Source organism: Vanacampus margaritifer, chromosome 2 (assembly GCF_051991255.1).
Source record: "Vanacampus margaritifer isolate UIUO_Vmar chromosome 2, RoL_Vmar_1.0, whole genome shotgun sequence".
NCBI lineage: Eukaryota > Metazoa > Chordata > Actinopteri > Syngnathiformes > Syngnathidae > Vanacampus > Vanacampus margaritifer.
In genome coordinates this window covers 34,671,537-34,698,750 of record NC_135433.1, presented here as the reverse complement: position 1 = coordinate 34,698,750, position 27,214 = coordinate 34,671,537, and the positions used below count along the sequence as shown (strand labels likewise).

At 38.3% G+C, this 27,214-nt stretch overlaps 2 protein-coding genes across 5 annotated transcripts in view; one reads left to right on the top strand and one right to left on the bottom strand.

Moving 5' to 3' along the window:
- Positions 1–21,803, bottom strand: part of abi1b (abl-interactor 1b) — a 22,744-nt gene extending 941 nt beyond the window's left edge. The window contains exons 1-11 of one of the 2 annotated variants that reach the window (XM_077556955.1): positions 21,749–21,803; positions 21,482–21,645; positions 20,548–20,818; positions 13,367–13,534; positions 9,349–9,525; positions 6,787–6,801; positions 6,414–6,520; positions 5,916–6,056; positions 4,608–4,708; positions 4,236–4,451; positions 2,020–2,106 (exon numbers count right to left, since the gene is read on the bottom strand). In XM_077556955.1, coding sequence (XP_077413081.1) covers positions 2,020–2,106; positions 4,236–4,451; positions 4,608–4,708; positions 5,916–6,056; positions 6,414–6,520; positions 6,787–6,801; positions 9,349–9,525; positions 13,367–13,534; positions 20,548–20,664 — 1,129 coding nt within the window. In that variant the 5' untranslated portion in view covers positions 20,665–20,818; positions 21,482–21,645; positions 21,749–21,803. The remainder of the gene's footprint in view (positions 1–2,019; positions 2,107–4,235; positions 4,452–4,607; positions 4,709–5,915; positions 6,057–6,413; positions 6,521–6,786; positions 6,802–9,348; positions 9,526–13,366; positions 13,535–20,547; positions 20,819–21,481; positions 21,646–21,748) is intronic. The other variant, XM_077556956.1, reaches the window with a different exon arrangement.
- On the top strand, positions 21,204–27,214 carry LOC144043382 (acyl-CoA-binding domain-containing protein 5-B-like). Of its 3 annotated transcripts, none has more exons than XM_077556958.1 (14): positions 21,204–21,348; positions 21,529–21,635; positions 21,940–22,063; positions 22,194–22,266; positions 22,866–23,016; positions 23,110–23,142; positions 23,410–23,574; positions 23,667–23,882; positions 24,305–24,396; positions 24,975–25,104; positions 25,202–25,395; positions 26,256–26,306; positions 26,408–26,523; positions 26,610–27,214. In XM_077556958.1, exons 2-14 carry the CDS (start codon positions 21,554–21,556, stop codon positions 26,620–26,622), a joined length of 1,440 nt encoding a protein of 479 aa, XP_077413084.1. In that variant the 5' UTR covers positions 21,204–21,348; positions 21,529–21,553; the 3' UTR covers positions 26,623–27,214. The 3 variants fall into 3 exon arrangements, with proteins under 3 accessions (XP_077413084.1, XP_077413083.1, XP_077413085.1); XM_077556957.1 differs by having other exon boundaries at positions 24,951–25,104; XM_077556959.1 differs by having other exon boundaries at positions 21,215–21,348; positions 21,983–22,063; positions 24,951–25,104.

The window sequence follows — 27,214 nt, the reverse complement described above, 5'->3', positions numbered from 1 at the left end:
AATTTTGTGTGTTTTTTTTTTTTTTTGACCCAACTTTTTGGTTTATGTGCATTACTCAAAAAAACTGACATGTAAAAAAACTAGTTGGGTTGGGTTTTTTGTATAAATAAATAAATTTAATTGTTGGGCTGGTCCCCTTTTGACCCAATTTAGGGTTAATTTTGACCCGACTGTTTTTAGGGTGCACTTTGAAATAAAGAAAAGACATATTGAAGTGCTAAGCTTTCCTACATTAAGGAAATCTATACTAATGTTAGTCTCTGTACTTCTAATTGGAAGAAAAATATATGTAAAAGTCTCATTCCCAATGACAATTAATTCAATTCCACTTCCTGTCATTCAAATTGAATTAAACATCCTATGGGGTGGAGTCAACTCAAATTCAAATTCATCCATTGAATTGAACTGACTTTTTCGCCCAGCCCTGGTAGGTATGTTCGATACCAATTTTTTTTCAGACCGATACCAGTACAAGAACTCAACTCTTGAGTAGTCATCGATACCGATACCACTATAATTTTGTTACATGACCCCCAGCCCCCACCCCAAAAAGAGAAAAACAAAAAAGAAACCCAGATAATTTTGAAGAAAGACCTATCCCAATAGCATTTCCTTTAAAATTCTTGTAATTTCCTGTTTCTGATGGTAAAAACGAACGGTCACAAGAGGGTGCCCGAAACTGGTATACTATCAGGCGCCGTAATGAATACAGATACTGTACCTTGATATAAGGCCAGGTATCTGCCAGGTATCTGCCCAATACAGATACCTGGTATCAGTACTCGCCTATCCCTAATTCTGATGTTTGAGGTTAGAATCTCAGACATCCTGTGTCAAGTTTGCATGTTCTCCCTGTGCTTGACTGCACTTTTCCTCTATGTTCTTGAGCAAAAAAACTCAACAAAAAAACATGCATTAGGTTCAAAGTGAGGACTCTAAAAGGCCTATGAGTGTGAATGGTTGGTTGTCTACATGTGCCCTGTGATAAGCTGGCAACCAGACCAGGTATACTCCAAAGTCATCTCGCCTGCCCCTCTAATGAGAACAAGCACTACACAAAATGGAAGGGTCGTTTTTTTGATTGTCAAAATAGTTTAACATTTTACATTATATTTAAGTGACTCTCAGGAGGATAAGCGGTTCAGATAATGGATGGATGGATCAGCAATAAGCATCATAAAATGGTGCATTAAGGATAGGAAAAGAGAGCCAAAGTACATATTTCCGTATTTTGTCTGATAATAACTGAGGAAACCATTTCTAGCACACTCTATTAAGTCCACCAATATGAAATCCCTATAAATCTGAAGTATCCTCGTTAAAGACTCATTTGGAAAGAGGATGCAGTAATCGTTTTGTTCAGTAGAGGGCAACAGTTCATTTGTTGACACACTACACAATATAACACACTGTAAAATTAATACCTCTCTGACATTGTGGACCAATAGTCGTTGCTCTATTGGCATCATTATAAAAGCAAGATTATTTTAATACAACTCATGGAAGCTTTTGAACAGTGTACCATGTTGTACTACTAATGGTACAGAGTTTTGTTAACCCGCAACGTTTACCAGAAGCAGACAATCAAAATCGAACTGTATTTCAAAAGACAGGCCGAGGGAGGACCAGGAACTGGCGTCAGGTCACATTTTCACCCCACAGTGGAGCTAGAACAGGTCGCAAGCTTTATGTGAGCCATCGCCATGGCAACAGACAGACAGCCAAGGGACCAGCGTGCAGTGCAAGCAGAGGTATGAGTGTAAAAGTCACCAAGCAACCACAGTCAATGTTAAGCAGCATGTGGATGCTGAGAGACATTGAACGCACTATTTGATTAAATTTTTACATTTATTTTAATTAATTTAATGTGCCTTAGGTGTGTATGTACTGTGGCAGATGGTGAGTGTACATTTCACTTCCATCTACATGGCAACTACATTAGTGAGTCTGCTTGTGCTGCGTGTGTGTGTGTTTACTCCAGTTAAACAGCCAGCAGCAACATATCGTCTGAGTACTTACTGCTCTCCTGCATTCTGGCCACAAAGCCGGTCAGAGGGATCTGCGGTGTCAGCTGGACCATCGGAGGAGGCGGAGGAGCCACAGACACTAGAGCGACAACCCGCCAGACGAGAAGAGGTAGCAGCGGAGACAATGTTGACGCGGTGGACAGAGAAAAGGACAAGTGAGGAGCAAAGCAACCATGTGGACGCGACGGAGCACCAAAGAGTGAGAAGTGAAGAACGGTGAGGAATGAACAGTAAAGCATGTGATGGAGGACATACTGTACATTGCTTGCTGTCAGCAATCTATTGCGCAAGCGTGAGGTGAGACGGCAATAGCGCTCTGTAATAGGGTAGGAATAACGAGGCACAGCTTTTGCTTTAGAGCATGGTGTCAAACTTGAGGCCCGGGGGCCAGATCTGTACAGCGGCATAATTTTATGTGGCCCGCGAAAGCAAATCAAACATGTCAAATTGCTAGCATTTTTTTTGTTTCCAAGCCTCTTATTACACCAACTTAAACCGATTATTTTTGACTTGGTATCCACCATTTTTTTTGTGCACTGTATAGGAAAGAATATGAGGTGATTAAACATGTACATGGTTTCTCAAAGGGAAACCGTAACTACGACTATTTAAATGCAGTCAATAACCCATCCAAATGCCGAATGTTGCCAATATTTGGGTTTCGAATGATCATGTGAACACACGCTGAAAAACTCGAATAAGATCCCTGGGTTACCACTTTTCTAACCCAAATATTTGGTCATATAAACACGTATCAGGGTACATCCTTTGAATGGAACTTTGGTTTGTGTTTTAAACATGCTCTATTCACAAGGAATCTTGGTCTGAATTATTTGTGTGCGCAGCGGCCATCTTACGTTGCCACTGGCTAAATGAAAAAATAACAATCAGGGAACTAATTATTTACATTTTCATAGATGCTTTGACCCTGGGAACTCTTCTGTTTGTTTGAAATTAAAACTAAGATAAATTTAAAAAAAAAATTTTTTAACTCCAATATTTTACGAACCCTAAACATTGTTCAATAAACATATGTTAAAAAATAAATAATAAGCTAGAGTTCTTTTTTTTTTTTTTGATGACAATATTTTCCCTTTTAGTGAAAAATGAATATCTGCTCCAAATATTAGTTATCGGCGTCCTTGACTACTAACAATCGGTATCGGCCCTGAAAAAAAAACATACCGGTCTATCTCTAGTATTGACTGGAGAACGTTCAAAGTGGAAATGACAATTTGCGTAATAACTCCCATGTGTCGCTGTTTGGATTTAGATATGCATACAGGACTGTCTGCTCATGCAAGCATACGGGTTATCCTGAAAATTTCAGAAACTGGATTTTTGACCTGAACCCAAATATTGATTGCATGTAAACATAGTCAATGTGGCCTGCAAGTTCGCAACAGTTTGACACCCCTGCTTTACAACATAAGCAACCTCCTTGCTGAATGGCTCTTTAGTGATATATAGTACAGTGTTCTGTCTAATAACCAGAAAGTTTGACCTACACCCAGACTTTCTTATGGACCCGAATGATCAAAATCTAATAAGATCACAAATACAACCTCACCTGATGAGGTTTCACAAAGATGAGTATAAACGACCATTCTCAACTATCACTGGATTTCATGATGAGGTGTAAAGTATGTTACACACAAACAAAACAAACCCCCCAAAAATGCAAAGGGAGTTATCTAATGAATTGTAGTTAGAGGCTATAATCTCACAGAAATCACTGCAGAGAAATATCCACTCTAAACTCCACTTGTTTCGCTGAGGCGACATCATTGAGCTGAGTGCTGTAAAACTACACACTACACTAGGCAGCATGTACTATGCATGTCTGTTTGCTGGAAAACATTTCAACAATCTCAAAGAGGATGTCCTAGTTTTTGTTAGCCTGCTGATGCAGCTCTAGGTCGTTATCTCTTCCCATATGAGACCCCAAACCGCCTCCCATTTTGTTTTATGTTGTCCTACGAGAGAAGCCATTAGAGGAAAATGTCTCAGAGTGATGTTACCAAGATAAACTCAACAACAAAACAAAATGTCTGGGCGGCTGATGTGCCCTGAACTGCGTCCTTCCTCTGCTGTAAAAGCCCGCTGGTTCAAATTTCAGAATTAGCAATTATCAATACCCAACATTAGATCTTTGAACTCTTCTGCAAAATTGTAATAAAAAATACATACAGTAAAACAAAACGTTACCTGAATTTTGTTGGAATGTGGGACCCCCGTTAATATGGGGCTGCTGAGAGGAAACAGAAGGAGCGCGGCGATATGTCCCCGTGGCCGACACCATGGAGGCTGAGGAGGTGGTGGAAGAGTTGTGGCGCGAGATCTGCCGAGAGATGGTGCCAAACTGGGACATGGGGATCGGACCGAGCCCGGGTCCTTGTGGCACTGAGGCGGAAGATGTCACCACTGTAGGAGCAGGAATACAGCCTGAAAATTTCTGTTCTGAGATTTACTTCAAAGAGCATCTTTAACATATTAGAAAATATGTGGTCAGTAGACTACAAATAGTAAGAAATTAAAAAAAAAATAATCATAGAGAATGTATCTCAGAGTTCCAAGGACCTTGGCCCATACTGGGAGGAGAAGGCGTCGGGACCGCCAAGGGGACACCCACTCCGCTGCCTCCACTGTTCTCCCTGCCACCACTACCACCACTGCTGCCACTGCACGAAAAAACAATTGACCCATTAAAAGGACGTGTGGGACAAACTTAATGACTACGTTAGCAATCCCATCAGAACGGTTTCTTTTTGTCATGATGCTTGTCACTATTAACAGATTCTACTTTGACAGATGCTAAATCAGGTTTGGACACCTGCCAATCTGGGCTAACTTTTTATCTACCGTCCATTATAAAAAAGGTGTGAAATTTTTGTATGTGTAACCAAATAGAGGTAGAGTCCTTTTTAATGCATCCATTTTTTTGTGCTTGTCTTAATTAGGATGATGGATGAGCTGGATAAAAACTCAACTGGTCACCATGGCAGATTTAGAAAAACAATCATTCACACAATATAGAATTTATAGTATTCAATAAACCTTAAAATGTTTTTCAGTTTTTTTTTTTTTTTTTTATGTGGGATGACGTCAGAGTGAAAACTGACTCATGGACCTCAGAACTGTGATGTGGACTAATCACTAGTCTACTATGCTGCTGTCACTTTTAATATTCATCAAATACTATTATTATCATTACAGATTGTATGGTGGAACCTAATCGTATATTAATAGGTGAGTTTTTGTAAAGTACATTTTGCCAAAATTAGGTAACCTAACCCTTCGGATCAAGAAATTGAGTTCTGTGCCAAAATCTAATGTGCAAACTAAATACAGTAATTTCTGGACTATAAGGCGCACCTGACTAAAAGCCGCGCTAGCTAAATTTGGGGACTACTCGAGTTTGTTACACATATAAGCCGCAGGTGTTTTAATGTTAGCGCACCGGGTTCCCGCTACTTTCTTTTCCATAATGAGGGCGCAAATTGTTTCGCTCTTGTTCTGTCTCTTCTACTGTATTTGGGCTCACATGGTTTGTTTAGCTCTGCCTGACGCTCTTGCGCTTCTTTTATAATGTGCCCCCTTGTGATCTGATGGATAAGCCGCACCTTTGTATTAGCCGCAGGGTGGAATGCAAGTGAAAAAAGTAACAGCTTATAGTCCAGAAATTACTGTAGTTATTTTATTTCGTCTCATTTTGGTGTTTGTACTTAATTTTGTGGCTGGTGAATAAAAAGTAGTCACCTTAGGCCTTTATAGTTTTCTAAATAAATAAAAAAGGATATTTAAAAATTTCTCACTGTTGACATTCATTCCGCTACCCTCCCATATTCAGTATGTAGCTCACATATCCATAGATGTGGTGATCTCTACCTGTGTGTCCGAGGCCTCTGATTGAGTGAGGCTGTACGTGCAGGACTCTGCTGGCTGCCCAGCCTGGCTGGACTTGTCATGTAGTCATTGGGCACCACTGGAGGCTTGACTGGCTCCAGTGTCTTGTAGGGGGTGTTGCGCCTAGGCAAAGAAAAAAAAGAGGTTACAGGTCAAACTGACTCCTTTGGTTGTAAGTGAATATCAACAAAACTTGACTTGAGTTTGCTTTAATTATTTTTAAGGGGTGAATCTCAATTCTATAGTATTGTCTATTGTGTTATCAGCCATACTTAAGAAAGGAGACTTAAAGTGCTCTACTTGTTGATACTGTAGCTGCTTCTGGTTATTCAAACATTTTAAGAGCCAATTTAATTATCTCAAGTAATAGTACAAACACATAAGAGTAATCTCATCAACATTCATGGCCAAGCACGCAGAATAAACACCCAGTGGGCTTTAGTTTCCCTCAATACCACATTGTATTTTCTCAACTCTTACCCCAAGGTTCCGCGGCCAGCCATTGGTGGGCTCGGGGGTTTCTGGGTTGGTGGATTAGTCCGAGAAAGTGTCCCTCCTCCTCGCCCTGCAGCATTGTTCCCATTTTGCTAGAGAGAAAAAGGCCAGTTAAAATACTTGACTGACATTTGCATGTGCCCTGTCAGAGTAACTTTTAACACTGAGGATTATAATTACTGAGCAAAACTTTCATTAATACAGTTGTGCTATGTAAAATGTCTGAGAGCTGAGGGACATGCCTATTGTATCAACAATTTCCCATCAGGCGTACATAAAATGGTTGCATGAAATTTGTGAGTGCATGGAGTTTTAATAAATTGTGGTGAAGAGAAGATAAAAGGTGACTATCGCTTACCTTGGCTTTAAGCCACTGAGTGCAAGCAGAAAAAGAGAGAAGAAAGAAAACAAGATATGCTCATTGGTTAATGGTTTAATAGGCAGGAATTTATTTCTGCAACATTAAGGGACAGGCTGTTAAATAATTACAGGCAAATCACACTCTATGTTACAGCAAGTTCAGCTTCAGATTCATTCTAGTGACACTAGATGAAACAGTAACGTTTGTACCAAAGAAATTTACGGAAAAAGGGACACATCTCTGACCGTAACTTCAGTAACTGAAGTTCAAGCTAGGCAAACAAAAATACAGTAGCTTCCCTTGGCAGGGAAGTTGCCCTGTCAAAGACTCCTCTATTTATCTGCCTCCCATTTCACATGCCAAGAACCCTGGGGTGACACTTGACAACCAACTGTCCTGTTCTGCCAACAAAGTAACAAAGTACAGTAGTCATTCCAGTTTCCCAACAATATTTCAACAGCTTAGAGTGCAACTAAACAAGTAAACTGAATGAAAGTAATAGATGTGGACAAATGAGGCTATACTAATCAGAAATGAAGATCATGGCCTGATGACATCATCAGACAAAATGAAACGCATGTCACTATTTTAGAAGGTCTGTGAAAACTGAACTGTGTCAGTAAAGCTCAGTGAGGTCCCGGAATCCCATAAGTGGCTCTCTGATTATGTTACCCTGGAAAGCTCTGGTAAAAATGATGGTGACAGGGTGAGTACAGCCATCAATAATAAAACAGGTGCTTCTCATCATTCAAAACTCTACTGTAACAGACTAAGCAAAACTGTTACCTGACTTACGGCTAAATATATGAATGTGGCCAAAATGTAGCGCAACAGTCCCAAACATTCTCCAATCTGCAAGTTTTTGTTGTGTGATCATGAAAAATATGGAGCAAAGCAAACTAAGTACTATTATAATTAGGGGTGTGAATTGCCTAGTACCTGGCGATTCGATCCGTGTCACGATTCATAGGTCACGATTCGATACGAATCCATAAATTGATTATTGCGATTTTTTAAAAACTCAAATTTAGAAAATACTAATCAGTAAACGTGTACATGTACACTGTAAGATTTGTATGAAAATGTATTTATCTGACACTTCAGGCTTGCAATTGTGAGCCACTGTATTTAACAAACAATCTGTTGCTATCTGCTTCATGTTCGAACGGCATTGAAATAAAATATTAAGGCTTAATGTTCCATTAATATAACATTCTTCCATGCTTGATTCTAACCCTAAGTAAGACATTTCGTTGATTATTTCCATCAAAAATTTATGTTTAAACATCAATGCGGCCGCATATCGAATCGATTTCAGAATTGTGCGCTGTAATATCGCGATATATTGCCGAACCAATTTTTTTAACACCCCTAATAATAATAATACTTTGGGCCCCCCATGCATTGTATGTGCCCTACTTAAAGGGGAAGTCAATCCAAAATCGATGTAGCCCCGCTAGTCTAAACACGGTATTCTGATTAATATTGCGTTTGTGGACTATGAGTTAAGCTGCCAAATCAATCCCCGCGTTTTTATCTATCTCAAAGGGAGGCCATTTTGTTTGTCTGTTTTGTTTGTTTTGCGACTGAAGATGACATCACAGTTGCTCAGGTAACGACCAATCACAACTCACCTGTTTTCTGAAGCTGAGTTGTGATTGACTGTTACCTGAGCCCTGAGCAATTGCAATGTCATTTTCATTCAAAGGCAAGGGGTAAAATGGCTGCCCCCTAAAATTGATAAAAACAGGTGGATTTTGCAACTTAAATCAAATTCCACAAACACAATATTAACCAGCATACTGCGTTTACACTAGTGGGGTCGCACACAACATATTATCGTAAAGAAAATTTGGGGGTTGATTTCCCCTCTAAGACTGAGGTCTCGTGTTGAGTCTGACTGATGATGCTAGCCCAGATGGGATACATTTTAAAAATAATAGCATGGAAAGAAAAATCTGTCGGCAAATAGTGATTTTTGCTGACAATCATTTCCAGCAATCCTGACTAATCCATTTGAATAAAATCTGTCTGAGGGTGAACTCTCCTTCCGAGAAGCAAGCCCCCGATTTTGAATTAGGAGATGTTTGAAAACCAGAAGACAGACACTATCTTGGCAGACACAGACACAGAAAGCCGGATGAATAGACCGACTCAATATGCCGCGGGGAAACAAATGACACCAGCAATCAATGCACCAAACTATGTCGACACATTCACAGGGGCACTAACACACACACTGCTTTGTCAAAAAAAAGCGAGCAAAGGCAGGGAACAGACGCTTCATGTGGGAGAGAGAATACACATCAAGCATGAGGCAGGAAAGAGTCAACAAAACATTTCCGCCGGATTCTACATAGAAAGTGAAGGGTCACATGTGGCAAAGTTGGCTCTTTCCAGTTCACAACACTACAGAATTGTGAGGTTGTTTTTAGTGCATTTACTAGCATGTTAAAACAACAGCCTCTTAGCATTAAAATGCATGTTTGCATAAAAAGACAGCATTAGCAGAAATGCTATTGATTTTATTAAGAGAGAAATGATCAAAATTCATCTTACTTTTACGCCGTGCCCCACATCATCCAGCAGTGTGTAATCGATTGGTTTTCGAATGTAGCGCACAGGCCGCTCCATGTTGCCCGGGGCGATGATCTTATGCGTGCGAGAGGTGTTTTTATTAGTGGTCAGGATGCCAATCTCACGACGGGCGACCTTCTCCTTGTGAATATCCACCGTCTGCAGGAGATAAAGCAGGAAATTAACAATGAGTAAAAAAAAGAAAAGAAAAGAACACACGCTGTTCAATAATGTGTTTGAAGACGATCACTCCTAAATTCCTGTTAATATTCTGCTGCGATTTCATTATATTTCATATTCTGGGTTTATCTGTGAGGAGCTCTTATATTCTATCAACAGACAACCTGAATCACAGTTGCAACATGGAGAGCAAATAGAAAAGTCATACAACAATTGACTGCTACAATCTTCTTCTCTTACTGCTGCAGGCATGACCAATGGAGGAAGAGTACATTTGACAGGCATTTCCATCGAAGTAATAAATGAGCTCAGGTCCGCATTGGAAGGATAGCGCTTTTGTGTGTTAAGAACTAGTGTGCTGCAAAACTGTTTTGAACAGCAAACACATTCCTCAGCTTCCCTTTCCTGACTGTGATGAAGATATGGTGGACAGAAAAAGTCAATACACCACTAATCAAATACCCGTATTTTGTGTAAGAAAAACAACAACAACAAAAAAAACAAAAACAAAGGGTTATTATAGTTTTGGAATTTTTATTATATTCAGTTTGTATTTAGTTTTTTTTTGTTAATTTTAATTAGTTTTCAGGGCAGCTCAGTGTTTATTAGTTACAGTTATTTTAATGGTTAGTTTTACGTATTTCAAAAATGCTGAAATGTCCTTAGATCACATTTAAAATCAACCACAAAGCCTCATAGAACATTTTCACTATAATTATAGTTAGTTTTGTAAATGTAAAATGTAGTTTCAGTTAGTTTTAGTTTTTTTAAAAAAGTATTTTCATCTTTATTTTATTTTGTTAACGAAAATGTTTTTTGAATTTTAGTTTTAGTTATTTCGTTAGTTTTGGTTAACTAAAATAACTTTCGACCAAGATCAATTGTTTAAAAACTTGTACACCATTATTGTGACCTAAAACCTGTACAACTTAATTGGGGGGGAAAAAAAATATTTTGATAGGGGAAGTAAATGTAAAAAAACACAAAAAAAAACACAACTGAGATAATGTGGTGTGCTCTCCCTTTTAATGACGGGATATGGCTGTGTGTGTTCCTTTTTTTTCCTCCAGAAAAATGAGGCGAGACTCCTACATTAGCTCAGAAGTTGTTGTTTTTTTTTTTTTAAGTATGTTTCCTGTCGGTGATAAGCAAGAAGACACGAGGGCAGGCATTGACCCGCCGAGAAGAAAAAACAAGAGACAGAAGAACTGATTGAGAAATGTATGTCACATAAAGAAGTATGAATGCTTCAGTTCCTGAGGTACGGACAGGATTTTATCAGCATTTTAGCTGTGTTGCAGTTGAATTCAGACTTGAAACAAACACACACACATACAATTCTATCCCTGCTCTCAGTACCATTTTCTTTTGCGATCTATGGATCCTAATTAACATCTGGTCATCTGCCCAAGCTCTGCAGTCTGTTTGTGGCAACAGAAGGTACTACAGTGCAGCTGTCTGAAGCTATGACTAATAAATCTTCCTCAGAAAATTCATTTTCTCTGCACGGCTGTACTGTGTGAGACATTTGTTTGGACCTTCAGGTGAGAATGGAGCAGCTCTACCAGCAATTCAGTATATTAGAGAGGATGCTTCATCAGAAAAACTAAAGCCTCCTAGGATGAAAGAAATATTTGGAACTCAATTTCCCTCGCCTGGAGGCGCATTACTACAAACAAGATCCCGGATAGAAGCGGACAAAAAAGATTCCTCCATGGGTTGTCCGGGCTCTCCCTTCGAGATTGGGTGAGAAGCTCGATCATCTGCGAGGGGTTCAGAGCCATTGCTCCTCCACATTGAGAGGAGCCAACTTGGACATCTTGTTAGGATGTCACCTAGTGAGGTGGTGAGATGTTCCGGGTATGTCCTATGGCCTGGGGCACTGGGAATGACCCCGGACACCTCAGGATCGCCCAGGAGAATCTGAACGAAGTTGAGAGGAAAGTCTGGGCTTCCATGCTTAAACTGCTGCCTCCGTAATCCGATAAGCGGAAGAGAATGAATGAATGAATGAATTAATAGATGGATGGATGGATGCCATCATTGCCCAATTACAGCTATAACACAAATATCAGGAAGACGAGCGGACCATAACAGTTCACGTCTGAGGACCAACATGACAGAGCAGAGAGCCTCAAACTGTGCTCCAACCTGAAGCTTGTGGAGTAAAATGGGAATTGAAAATGCTAAGCAAGCGTGAGTGCCAGTGTCAGGATTTCACTTCATCCCTGACAAGCTTAATGAAGCGCACAGGGAGGGGACATTCACTGGCTGACAGGCCGAGGGGCATGGCCTTGTGAAGCACAGAAATAGGAAAGGAAAGAGCATGAGAAAAGGAATAATGAAGAAAGAGGGGCCGAGAGGTGTGAATGTTTGGCAGCTCTTGTATGATTGATGCCCTTTATAGCAATATCTAACACTACATTTTGGACTTTATAGTTGGATGGACGGCTGTTTGGTTTTGGTACATGCAAGCTAAGTGCTTGAGACTGAAGGTACTGGAGCATGATAAGCCTCCATATCCTTGCAATTTCATTCCTTTCAGTCCACCTTTGTGGACTTGTGAGCCAGTAATGCTGGTACTTAATAACAAAAAAAGACTTAACTTTAGTCAGTGGCTAAAAGGGCCTTGGTGTAATTGTGGGTTAATTTGTTGACAAGCATAAGATGAGCGGTTTTGATCATGGGTAGAATTGTGGCTAGCAATCTGCGTGCGTTTTAACCTCTGAGTATTATATATATATTTGTTTATTTATTATTATTATTATTATTATTATTATTTAACACTTTGTACTGATATGAAAATGTGAATGTACACCCAATTGTGAAAGAGGCAACCCAAACATTTTCTTCACATTAATATATTCTATGCAGCCCCATGGTATAATATTCAGTCAACAGCAGGTGGCAAAATGGCCACCCCCACAGATGAATAAAAACGGGTGGATTTTGCTACTTAACTCAAATTCAACAAACACAATATTAATCAGAATACCACGTTTAGACTAGTGGGGCTACATAGAATATATTATTGTAATGAACATTTTTGGGTTGACTTTCCCAATGTGATGTAATGTAGAAAATAAAGATTCTTATTTAATGAAATTATTAAGCATAAACTGACGTTAAAAAAGGGAGAAAAGTAAATTATAGTCTAACCGAAAGTCACTGGAATTGGATAAATAATATTTAGGGAGGGATGGGCAACTGGCGGCCCACGGGCTGGACGCCCGCACTCAGTGGCCCTCAATTAATTATTGATTGAAAATAAAAAATGTTTGCTGTTACTGAGCCCTTATACAGTAGTCAGATTTTTTAAATTAAGCTCTTGCTTCAGGTTCCCAGGATTAACCTGCAAAAAAAATTGTGCCTCAATATTACAAAGTTGCTTCCCAAATTACATTAGTGATTAGCAAAAATGCTCCTTAAAAAAAAGAAGAAGCTATTTTTAACCTTGTTACTGTAAGTATAAAATACCGTAATCAAACCCCCAAAAATGAGTAAGAAAATAACCATATATCGGAAACAGCACACTAATAATGCACTCCACCCATTAATATACAGTATAATTTAAGAGCATACCGGTACTTATGGAAATTGCATCTTAATGAACTTATGACAGGATGGAATTCAAAAGAGAAAAACTCTCAAGTCAGCCATGCTGAAATTGAGTTAGCAAATAAAAGTTTACATTTTACACATATAATGCACGTTCAGCAATAATAAAGACCTTTAAACATACTAATGGGCATTTGAAAAGATTGACACAGATGCATTGGTGCTGGTGTGAATAGATCTTCTACTGGTGTGTTTTATGTACCTGTGAGATGTGGTTGATGGAGGACTCCATACGTCGCAGTTGCGAGGCCTGGATGTCCAGTAGCTGGAGCACATTGTTGGCTAAGGCATTGATTTGGTAAGCCACGCTGGCCAGAGACTGGGTGGTGTAGGACTTGGTCTCCTCCAGGGCCTTCCTCTTGTCTTGAGCCTGGACAAGGAGAAGAGCAAGACAATATGAGTTTTCCAGTAGACAGTAGCCATACTGTGTAGACTTTTTTTTTTTTGTCATTTCGATTGAAATCATTCTGATTGAAGAACTCAGGTCAACTGTTTTCATGTGACATGATCTGCTGGATTCCTACATCGATGTGTCACTACATTTAATCAGAACAGCCATTTTTTCATTAGAGAGTCCATTCTTTGCGTTATTTGGAAAACCCTGTCTATATTACCCAAGCAATAAGTCCATGTTCCTCAAGTGGTAACAACTTTGTGAAGCTCCCAAATGAACAACATGGGACAGGTGCATGGTTGGAGTCAAGCCAAGTGAGTGAACATTTCATAGAATCACAAACCTTCACCCGTCTGCTTGAACCATCTGTTTCCATGTGTCTTTAAATAGCTGGAGGAACTGAAAGACATATTTATAGTTGGGAGGCAAAACAAGGCTCCACGTTGATCTACTCTTTTGAGGAGGAAGTTTTTTTTGATGGTACTCAGGGAAGTACTGTAATCATGACTGCAAAGTTTAATATGCTACAGTTCTGTTGGGTGTGTACGTGACTCATATCCTTTCCTTCTATCAAATAAGACACACTGCCATGACTAAAAAAAAAAATGCTTTAACCAAACACAGAAGGAAATAAATGTAAACTACATCAATTACACAGGAAATTCAAAGAAATTTTTCATATATTAATAGCTTTACCAGTTAGGTTTTGGATGACAAAAAAGGCACATTCCATCCATAAAGTAGCCAATATACCAGTGTGGTCTGATTGAAATCCTGTACCTCCAGTTTATGATCATTTTGACTTTGTTTACCTATTAGATTGTTGTGTTTCCAATGTATGCACATATATTTTGCTTTTTTGTGGCCAGTTGCTGCCAGAATGTGTGTACAATACTTGAATTTTAGACAACACATATCCACCATTCACTCCATTGGAGAGAAGCAAAAATACACATTGTTGTTGTTTTAATGAATTAAGTGTTAAAAATCTTGAATTATTTGTGCAATTTGTGATTAAGGGCTATATAAATACATTTGACCAGCCTTAATGTCAAAAGCAGATTTCAATATACACTATAGAGCTTTGGAATATCGGGCCTTAAAATTTAAAAATCAGATTACAAATTTTGTTTGTTTTTTTCACCCAACTTTCCATATAGCAAAAAGCAAACGACAGTAGCATTATTTAAAATAAGTTAAGATTTTTGTTTTTTCCCCTTCTGCAATCACTTTGTTACTCCCGATTTCAATTTTTTTCTGGGCATCAACTTCCACAGACATGCAAGCAAAAAATAGGTATTCTTTCCATATAATGTGAAAATAGGTGCTTCCTCATGGGGTAAATTTCCATTTTGTTAAAAAAAATTTAAAAAAAAAAATATAAGTAAACATGCAGTTCAGAGAATTGATGGATGGATGATCCTTAGCATTTAAGATTATTTTCATCAATTAAACAACCTCAAATTAGCCATCAAACTGCATTGCTCTGACTCTGTTAGTCCATACCTGTCCATAACCAGCCCTCTCGAAGTCTATAGTATTCTTTATGAAAAGTTGAACAAGTGAGGCAATGCGACCTCCACAACATATTGGTGGATTTGAAGCACATATCTTGGGTTAAAAGGGTCCATTATGTAAGTCACGACTTTTGCAACATGTTAATACAAGATTCCTGTTTCTTAGCAGGGGTCCTTTTTGTTTGTTTGTTGGTTTGTTTGCTTGCTTTTTAATAGTCATTACAGAGTACGGAAAATTTGCTCAAATAGCTTCACTCTGTTTGTTTGTAAAAGCAATGTACAGAAGCGGGAACGTGCTTTGAATGACACAATTTACTACAAAAAAACCTTTTAAAAAATCACTCGTCCTAAGAAATAAACCCAAATTAAGTGACAACAAATGAACCCCCAAACTTAGTAAAATATAAAGACACTGATTTGATCATAACTTGATATTTATGGAAACATGCAGATTAAGCATGCCACATGTATTTATTAGCTGAGAGAAACACAAAACACTCAAAAATCACTTCATACAGTAGAGATGCATTATATGGGCACAGAAGTTATAATGTTGTCCACTTCAACATATTTAAACAAAATGTGTACGAACACCATACATCATCGCTATGAAACCATAGATATGTGTTTCGAGAGCTACATCTGTTTTTTTGAACCACACACACACACACACACACATTCTTGTCATGACAACTTAATTGGTTAATGGCTTCGGGATCATTTCTAAAATCAATTGGCATGTAGTGAACTACACATGGAATTGTGCAAGGAGCAATTGACTGTTTTCTGCAGTGGTTACAACACAGTAGTGCATCATCCAAAAGGCAGACTGATCCTTTTGATGGAGAAACACAAACCAGAACCAACTCCTTTAGTTAGATACAATAACCCATGGAATATGTTCTCATGTTCAGAGGTCCCCAACCCTGGTCCTCAGGGACCGGTATCCAGCCTGTTTTCCATGCCTCCCACAGCCAACACAGGTGGAGATCGTTATCAGCCTTCTCCAGAGATTGCTGATTAGCTGATGATATGAATCACCTGTGTTGGCTGTGGGAGGCATGGAAAACAGGCTGGATACTGGTCCCTGAGGACCAGGGTTGGGGACCTCTGCTCATGTTAGTTAACCACAACCACAAGCCCAGAAATACAGCTAGCATGACATAACATTTACCATTATGAATTAATAAATTAACAGCCCCTGGTGGTCATTATTACAGTATAAGTCTATATGCTACACTATATACACAGTATGCAGGGGATAAAAACAATCTTTCCAGCGGCTAAACATAATAAATGAACACACTATCCAAATTCTCATCTGTTTTGTAAAAGGTTCTAACACTTGGATTTGATGTTATTCTGTTCAGGCTCGAGGATTATCCTTTGCCTCGTTTTAAATCTCTCATCTAAAATCCCAACAATGGTGTTTAAATGCCATAAAATCATGATGATTCATCATCTACGGACATTCAAAATGTGTGTCAGTGTAATAGTACCGGCATTATTTGTTCTTTGGACATTAAGATTGAGTTTATAACAGTGCCAAAAAGACATTTGTGTAAGAGCCTGTACTCTTTGACGCCAACAATGCTGTGTTGGATCATGTCCCCAGTTGTGCAGGGCTCGGTACGCCAAAAATTTCTGGACTATAAGCCGCTACTTTTTTCACTTACATTCGACCCTGCGGCTAATACAAAGGTGTGGCTTATCCATCAGATCACAATGGTGCGCACTATAAAGGAAGCACAAGAGCAACAGGCAGAGCAAAACAAACAAAGTGAGCCCAAATACAGTAGGAGAGACAGAACGAGAGCAAGACAATTTGCGCCCTCATTATGGAAAAGAAATTAGCGGGAACTCGGTGCGGTAACATTAAAACACCTGCGTCTTACACGCGGGTGCGGCTTATAGGTGTAACAAACTTGAGTATTCCCTAAATTTAGCTAGCACGGCTTACAGTCAGGTGCGCCTTATAGTCCAGAAATTACTGTACATCCACACTGGTTGGAAATGAGGCCAGTTTTTCAACATGCACGAGGAAGAACTTATTCTGGGTGCATTAGTCCTAGTGCATATCTTTAAATGCTCCCACTCAAGCAGGTTTCCATTGTTGTTTGTATTTGTTGCTAGGGTTGCTCATATGAGTTCAGTCTGCACGGACTGAACACTGGTGATAAAATCACCTCTGCCTTCTACATATCGTTTATGATCGATGAAGAGACAGACACCTCTACATAGCACCGTGAGATTGTCTATGCCCAGACTAATTGTGAATGAAAAACCATCCGATATCCTGATTGAACACATTCAGGTTTGCCGACGGGAGTGTTTCCAAACATAATGATAATGAAAAAATAGATTTGAGTATGACTGCACAGTCCACACCATGCATTGCCTTAACACTGTGATATGCAGTTATACCAAAATTAATGTATGAATTTGAAGGCCTTAATTGTAACAAATCAATCAATAAGTAATAAATACATACAGACATGTGACTGTTTCATTGAAGGCACTTATACTAGGCGTGCACCGATTTATCGGCTCCGATTTCCTTAGTTTTGGGGGATCGGTGATCGGCCGATCCCTTAAATATAAACTGATCTTTTCCACCGATCTCATCTCCCTCCTCAGAGGTCTGAAAAAGTCAGCCACTGTCCTCTTCTGCTGAGACGACTAATAGGCTTTTCATTTTTATTTCAGAGTACTACTTAATTTGCAGTCAAAACAAACGGTTTGTATTATTTCACGGATATTGTTCAATGTTTTCCAATAAAATAAGATTGGAACTCTGAAGGTGTATGCTGCTTGTTATGAAAAAAATCGAGATTGGCAAAAATCGGGATTGGCAGGTCAGACTTTTTAAAAGATTGAAGATCGGAGATCGGTGATCGGCCAGAAAATTGTGATCGGTGCACCCCTAATTTATACTGCAATCAAGAAGCTTTTGCTGAACTTCAGTCAATCAATGTTGTTGGGCCAGAATTGATGGATTAGGATACCAGGCAGGCAGAATGTTAAACTGTGTTTCTTTCGGGGCACGAGAGTTAAGAAACCCGTGGTATTGAAATGTGACAGGAAGTTGGAGCACATAGAGAAAACCCATATAGAGAACATGCAAAGTCCACACATGACAGGAGGACCTGAGACAAGGCTCAAACCCGGGACCTCTCAACTCTGAGGCACACATGCAGATCGCTAAACCACCAAACAAAAACAAAAAACTCTTTATATTCATGCTTTTGTGAGAGCTCCAGTCAAAGTAATATGTAGTCAAATTTAACATTGTACTACCATGAAAGAATGGAAAGTCATGTGAGATGTTTGTGAGTCATAACTGAAACACCCATTAGTCAGAAGGAATCATGGGAGCTGTAGGGAGATTTTGGAGGGAATCAGCAGCAGCATTCCCTCTCATAGAAATATGTGCGGACATTTGTGTCACAAATTTTTATTTGTGATGAACGGCTGGTGAAGCATCAATTAACATCATTTAAAAGCTTCAAAGAAGGCAATAAAAAATATAATGTAGCACAAATTAAGGTTGATGACAAGAAATATATTTTTGGACAGAGAGTCGCTATATTTGGATGATACCGGCACATTTTGAAAGGGAGGGAGAGACTTCAAAACTGAGCTCTGTTTTTTCTAACATAATCTTTTCTAACATCTAGGAAATAATATGTTTCTTTGTCCGAATGGATTGTCACGGATTTGGCATTTCCCCTTGACTACTGTATATTAAAACATTAATCAATACGAAAACAGATAATGATTTTTTTTTTTTATTTTTTGGGGGATAGCATTGTCACAAATTTAATTTGGAGTACAGTAGTCATGTTTGTCATTTGTTTCATAATTTAGCTTATTTTAGCTCCTCCAAGAAAGTTTGTGGTTTTGAGTAGTTAGCTGTAGTAAGTTTTTTTGTTTATTCAATCTGGTATGGTATGGTATGGTACTTACGGATGTTCATGTGTGCAACTATACATATATGACCTTGCCTAAGGAGAATCAAACAGGCACTTCTTAGACTAGCCACCAGTTTGTATTTAAACTCTATTCGCACTGAAGTTTGTATTAAAATCTATCTGTTATTAATCTCAAAAAACAATGTGCTTGTTATGTTTGTCACCCTTGTTTACTTTCTGAAAGCACTCACATTGAGGTGAAGCATCATATCTTCTGAGCAGTAATCTCCAAATTCCCCACATTTTACCATAAGTATTGTAAAATGTTTATTGGATGGCTGAACGATAACAATAAACACACACACTATTGCATTTGATTTAAATGTCTATGCCATATAGGTACACTTGCACAGTCTGATTACACCCACTACATGGTGCGAAATTCTGCCTTTCTTATATGTAATGAGTTTTGAGTTACATATTGAAGATTGTGAATATATTGGCAGAATGATGCTGAGTTTTCAAATGCCAGGCCTCTTGTCGAGAGGAAGACCAAAGAGGGTGTTTATGGATGTAGTTAAAGAGGACATGAAGGTAGTTGGTGTGAGAGCAGAGGATGCAGAGGACAGGGTTAGATGGAGGCAACTGATTCGCGGTGGCGACCCCTAAAGCCGAAAGGAAAATAAGTATCACTGTGGTTGCATTTCGAAGTGGTGTGCCACTGCATCATGAGATGTGTTCCTGGTATTTTGGTAACCTTATTTAGCTTTAAAAGAGGCAACATATTGAATAAGACAATCTGTGTAATATTCCAATACGTAGCATTCTTACTTACAAATATAAAGCCTTTCGCAATGGATCACTGAATCCAGTATGTGTGTACAGTACATAACCAAATATGCAGACCTCTCACTAACCTGCGCCTGCATTGTAAATGCATTCAATTCCATCACATTCAACTTGGAATATTTGCAGGCCTATTTAATGACTTGCAGGAAATAAGAACAGTTAACATAGTAATTTAATTGTTGTCTATTCGTTAAGCGATAATGGGTCCCAGCTTTTCTAGCGCAAGTGTTCTGTAAAAATCGGACGCTAGCTCACCATTGTCAAACCAACGGAAGAAAATGCTGTACATTACGAAAAACAAAATGTTCTAACGCTATGATATGCAATATGGCACTTGTTTAGGCATAACCGGTAAAAGACATCGTAAATGTTGTTTTATATATCGACTAGTAGTAGCACGTTATGTCGTAAACTGCAGTCCGTGACTAAACACTTGGGCAGAACAACGACACACCCTCCACAACCACCGGCAGCTTTTAACACATCGATGGGAACCTCCGTTTGAACAACTACAAAGTATTCGTATTACTGTCACCACGTTAGACCACTGAATCGTTATAGTGGGTGAAAATGACACTTTTGTATCGGTTTGGAGATCATTTCAACGCGTATTTCCTGTCCCTGTGGTCACCGTCCCACTTCTCCCACCCCAGCACCGCAGACACGACGAAGATAATCATCAAATTATCGAACGGAACGCCATATATCTTACCTGAACATAGTTGTTTTCACAGTATTCCGCCACCCGGGAAAGGTTCTGATAGCTCTCCACAAGAGCTCGTTTACCGGCAGGGATTTCCTCCTCTAACAACATTTGTAGCTCTGCCATCTTACATCCCTTTGCATTTCTCTCCTCTCCCTGCCTTGTTCGGTGAGGCGAGGCGGTGATGCTGCTCTGTGGCCGAGAAAGTGAGGGGCTCCCCCGTCTGGAATTGCTTGGCCGTAGCCTGCGATGCACGACGGCTACTAGTACGAACTCGGAGCTACGTTAAAAAGAAGAGAAAAAACACGACAATCGCAGTGAATGACTGAGAGGTAATAATAATAATAATAATAATAATAATAATAATAATAATAATAATAATAATAATAATAATAATAATAATAATAATAATAATAATAATAATAATAATAATAATACACATTGCCTTGATTTAAAAAAAAATACGTTGAATTGTTAAACTTTTATGTTGTTGTTGTTGTTTTAATTACAGATATAACATAATTTGTCACTTGAGCTCGCCGTTAGGGCTGTCAAAAATACCTACGTCTATGGACTACATTTCCCATTAATTACTGCGGTTTAAATCCCTCTTTCCCAAAGCATTATGGGAATTACGGAACTGGCCGGGAGTTAATCTTCTTAAAGAACTACATTTCCCAAATTGATTTTACCGTCTCTTCTGCTAATTTGGAATCTTCCGAGTCGAGATTCATTTTTAACATCACAACATTATGTTATCACAACAATCTGCATTTTGCAGATTTTCAATGTAAAGAAGGACATTTTGTGGTGAGTTAAAAGCAAGTCACATATTTTTAACGTGCTTTTTAATTATCAATACAACGGGTATAAAATAGGACGTATTGATTAGGATTCGATTTAGGACTATATTTATTGACATATGAACGGCACCGTTATTTACCTTGGAGTTAGTTTTTGACATTTTCTCCATCATGTTTTTGTTGAAAGGTGAGGACTCGCGTTGGTGGTCACCATGGCGCAGGAGGAGGACCAACACACCCTGCAGGCTAAATTTGCTGCTGCTGTTAAAGTGATCTGGAGCTTACCGAAAGAAGGTTGACTTTTCTATACATTATGGGAAAGAATTGACATAATGGCGTTAACGTTTGTTTTAATTAGATGCATTTGTAAAACACACAATGATATGCTATTGTCGTTAGTACGTTACCTGTACACAGTAACAGTGTGTGGCTCAAGATGACCTACATGCAGAGTTTTAGGCTCACCTTCTGTTCATCAAGCTGATTAACTGAACAGTCAAGTCCAATAACACCCCCAGAAGCTCACATGTATTGCAATCGACGGTCTTACCCGTGCATGTTCACAATGTCTATGTTACATTTACTGTATCTCCCTTAGGTCCTTTCCAGCTGTCAGATGACATGATGCTGATGTTTTATAGTTACTACAAGCAAGCCACCATGGGGCCTTGCAACTTCACCAGACCAACTTGTTTCTGGGAGTCGCATGAAAAAAACAAATGGTAAACATATCATAGGTACAACTCTCAGCAGGATGAGATTTGACACCACTTTATTGATTTTAAATTTACATTCACATTTATTGATTTTTAATTTCAGTTTTGTGTTTGTTTGTTTGTTTGTTTTGGCCAGGGATGCATGGAGCTCTTTAGGTAACATGACAAAGGAAGAAGCCATGAAGAATTATGTTGAAAACATCCAGCTGGTAAACTTTTTCTTGTTTTCATGTTAATAAATTAGTTTGGAACCAAATCGCCAAATGTGTATTTATGTTTATACCCTACTTTTAAATTTCAATTTAAATCTAGCAAAAATATGTGTCATGTGTAACTGACTTACAACAACATCAATTAAGTACAGATTGTGTTACATTTACATATTATATAATCATTTTATCTTTAGTTAAAAGGTTTGTAGGTATATCGTTTTTTTCCATTGTCTGTAATCATTTTAATTACTTTTACCTTTACATTTAGTTATGAATTTTCATGTTACATGTTTTTATTTGTGTATTATTCTACAAACAAAAAACAGAAAACTTGCTTGAGATGTACAATTGTAATAACTGGCTTATATTTTTAAGCAGAAACTAATCTTATACTTGTTGAATGTTATGCTTAATTGATGAGTGAATTCAGTTTAAAAAAATCCTCATTACTGGTAAAGATGTTTGAGAGCTTACTGAAAAAAAAGTTGGTGGCAGGTCTAATACATTTATTAAACAATGTTTAATTAAACAAATTATTCACATGTGCTCTACAGTAACTATCGCAAACTAAAATTATTACAACTGTATCACGCCAGATTTTGGAGACCATGCCAGTCTCAAATGAAGTTTCTGACTTGGTGCAGCAGCTTGGCAACTTCTACATGGAAGAAGAAGAAGAAGATGATGGGGGTGAAGAGAATGAGGTGGACAGCAGAACTTTCACAAGACCTTTTGCAAAGGAAGCAGGTGTATACATTAATCAGGAGCCAGAGGGATGCAAATATTTATTTTAATTGTCTTAACTTCATATTCTGTGCACTTTCTTTCTTTTATCTATAGATTTGGTCAGTCCAATGAAACCCGCAATGGAAGGCAAGTATTTTAAGTATCAGGTTTATGTCTATATGTCAAGTAAATAATCAACTGGTGCTCAAAGTGAACAATCATGTGTGATTTGTCATTTTACACTGTTGTGTATTGCACTTGTTGGTCTTTGTTTATGTTGCTATGTTCAAATATATTGTAAGGAGAATTAGTAGAAATAATGTGTTCCATTAAGTCAATATTTTGGCTGATGTTGACAATGATATTTATGTGCAACAAAACAACAAATTTGATGACTGATGTGTCCCTTTACAGGCTATGGAGATCTGTGGGATGATATACAAAACTTTGAAGAAGAAGAAAGTGGCCTGAGTTTTAATGGGGAGGAGGCAGTTCAATGTGAGGAAGGTGGCGAATATCTGAGAAAAGGTGAAATGAGTGAAGACAATATAGACGAAGACAAGTCAGATGGAAAACAAGGTATTACTGGTATTGTAGTTGATATCAGCATTACCAAAAAGTGTTCCATATGTTTAGATGATTTCTATTTTTCCTTTCCACTCTTGTGACAGAGTTGAGCCCTGCGCCGAGGCTGCACACGCCACAGGACGCAGGGTGGAGGTGTTACACCAGGTGGTCCAGCAGCAGCGTGGAACCTAGCATGTCTTCCTCGACCATTGGGACCCACAGCTCCCTCAATAGTGAGGTGGAGGAAGAGGAGCTGGTCTACTCAAAAGAGCACAACACATGCAGCCCCATCTACATGGACTATAATGGACACTTGATCGGTAACAGTAGGCATTAAAGATAAGACTAAGTTTTCAATTATCTTCATCCTGTTGTCTTAATTATGGTTGTTCCATTTAGCAGTGGGCTCTATTTTCATAGACAGCGCACGTGCGCTCGGCGTAAAAACTGGAGCGTCTTTGTTTTTGTGCCAGGTAAAGTCTAGTTTACCGTGTTTAGGAATTTGGCTGAGCAATGCTGGGTGTTCCGGTAGACCGAGGGCATTTTCATTTGCACGCATGCACCTGACAATTTGGTGAAAGTAAACTAGATTTATGACCATCGGGTCTAAATTGTGGCATATTCTGCACTCTGCTGATCTTTGTTGCTTACTTTAATTATTGTGTTGTTTTTACAGTTTCAGATTTACTACTATTATTCAGATTCAAAGAACATGCTATAGTGCAGTATATTTTTGTTTTAGATCACAATGATGTTGCTGAAAAGAACTTCCATTTGGCAGACTCTGATAATGAGGAATTCTGTGATCCAATGGATCATCCAGCCATGGAGAAGGTTTGTTCCACATTTAAGGGTTACGTTCCATAATGTGGAACATTTGCATATTTATTTTTGTTTTGAAAATGAGCTGAGAAAGTTTTCTGAAGCTGTGAAACAGTTTGTTCGTAGCTAATGGCACAGAGTGCTCTTTCTCAAGCTTGATTCACAGCATTACAAGAATCATAGCTAATTGTAACCTATAATGAACATTAAATTCAGTTCAGTGTGTGTTAGATGAACTGAAATATTCACTCAATCTGAATAGTTTTAATCTTTTTATCAGCTGTTGGGAGACAACCTGCCTTAAACCCCTTTTTTAAATACCTTGTTTTTTCACACAGCTTGAGATTCTGCCCTTGTTTTAGTGTCTTATTTGTTTGTATTGATTTAACTTTCTTACTGTTTTACTTAGCAAGGATAAGTCGTACAGGAGAATGGATGAATGCATGTAAATTGTGTTAGGTTAAATTGTGTTCATGTTCAATTTGTATTTATGTGCAATATTTCATTTCAGCTGCATTTCCCCCCTCTTCAGTTGACTTAACATAATGTCATGTTTCTCCAACAAGATTCTGTCTATATCACACACCCAGTCAGGTGGATCAACATCTGCTTTGGGGAAGGAGCATGATCTTTGGTTAGAGAGCTCCTCCACCCTTAAAGCAGAAGGCTGTTCACTCCGAGGCAATTCTTACCATAAAGAGCCTCACAAGTTTGTAAGAGGTAAATATCGAACAATAAGTATAACCCATTCTACAGCTAATTACAGTATTTTTAGAGGTCGTCATGGCAAGTCTGCACTTTCTGTCTTATCTTTCAGAGTCTCCAAAGAATCCTTGCAGTTCTCAACTGTGTTTGCGTACCTGTGACCGTACATCACAGTGCACACGCCCCAGCACTGCTTCTTGGGGGAACGTCAATGAGCAAATAGTTGCAACTCTTTTGAGGTTGCAGAAAGACATGGCCGATGTGCTACATCGGCTGCACACTTTGGAGGGGCTCACTGTAGCACAGGTAACGCTCTGGGTCTTTCAAAAAAACAAAATAAAAAGTGTGCTGTAGACTATGCTGCTCTACAAAGTAAATGACAAACCATTCACAAAACTGCCTTGTTTTAAGGGTCAACCTTGATAACTCAATGTGGTTTAGTTTATTTAACTCATTTACTGTTTCCGTCATCACAGTATAACCCCTCTATAGTGTATACTACACTAAATATGGTGTCACCAGACACAACATACTCTAAAAACCCACTCTGGATGATGATCATTATTAAAATGTATTTTTTAAGGCTCTATTTATTATTAGAGGGGTCATAATTGACACTATTCTGTAGTTGTAATTTGCAGTGGCGTAGACCTTAACATAGCAACATACTGTACTACTGCACAGTGCCGATCAAAAATTAGCATTATTATCTTGAATTTTTTACAGAATTTTTATGTTTGGTCTCATGTGTGTCCAATTGGCAGTGTTGTACCTGAACAAGTTCTTTGGATGAAAATTCATGAACGTTCATTTTACGGTGGCCTGAAGACGAGAGTGGGGTTTAGTTGAGTTTGGGACGACTCGGTTCCTACTTAGTATCACCCTGCACATTAAAAATGACAATCCTGTTTTTGTTTTAATTACTCATTAAAAAAAAAAAGACTATTCAAGCAAAATTTTTCCTCAAATAAAATAAAACCAACAACTATCAACCTGTTCATTTTTGGAACCATAAACTTTTGAATTATGAACTAACAACTGAACTAGATGATTTTAACGTTTCTGAACTAAACTTTGAACTAGTTTGCGTAGAAAGCGAACTTTCACAACACTACCAATTGTTTGTTTTATTTAACCAGTATGTTTCTGTAATTTCCCATTTCAAGTCAAAATCATCATTATCAAAGTGTGCAGACGCTCTACCTGTAGCACAAAAGGTATTAACATCCAGTATTTCCTTCAAAGTGTTTAAATAAAAGATTGACAGTTATTGTTATCACTGGAACCACATTATAATATGTTTTGCGCTTCTCTACAGTTTTTGACACCATCTTGGTGGCCATTTGACCATTCTCCAATTACCATGGTGATGACAATACTTTGGCCTGCACTTGCATATGGTCTGGTCCAGCTTTATTCACGACGAAAAAGACAGTAAGCAAGATACTGAGTTCAATATAATATGTCTTGGTCTTTTGTTTTTACTTCACAGTGTTATAAAAGTGTGTTTTCTTTTCCAGGAAAATAACTTGAATTAATCCTTGTGTGTAAACGTCATGATAGTTGCACTCCTGTTTCGATGACAGATGGAGGAACTTTGACCAGAAATTAACATGAAGTAAATGTCAAGATTTGAACATTTTGTAAGTGCTTGACAATTCACCTGTCAATTTCAGCATAACAGCACATTCTATTGCATAACTGTGGGACTGGGAAAAACCTACTCAGAGGATTTTTTTTTTGTCCTAAAGGATCACTGTTTTTTTAATTTATTTTGTTGTTCTTTCAATTCTCTCTCTCTCTCACACAAAAAAACATACACTGACACATTTGCAAACTACTACTGTATACTGTATGTTTTACAATGGTTATTATACTCAATGGAAGAAAGTAAAGACAATCTACTTTTAATATTATATACTGTATCTTATTTTAATACTAGTTGCATCATAACAAGTCAACAAGTGTAGATGCACCATATTGTCTTCCACTTATGATTTATATGATGAATTTGGAGGCTATTGTTGCCAGTTTGAGTTTGTTGTCATGACTGTGGCAGAGACCATTTTCATTGACTGTAATAAAAGTGTGAGCATTACACTAATAAAAAGATACTGTTGGAAAA

Bases quoted from the DNA above. Each gene is read 5' to 3' on its own strand.
- LOC144043382 (XM_077556957.1), top strand. From the start codon at position 21,554: ATGGCGCAGGAGGAGGACCAACACACCCTGCAGGCTAAATTTGCTGCT. The intron at 23,143-23,409 runs GCAAGTATTTTA...GTCCCTTTACAG, and splicing joins AATGAAACCCGCAATGGAAG to GCTATGGAGATCTGTGGGAT. The intron at 23,883-24,304 runs GTAACAGTAGGC...TTTTTGTTTTAG, and splicing joins CTATAATGGACACTTGATCG to ATCACAATGATGTTGCTGAA.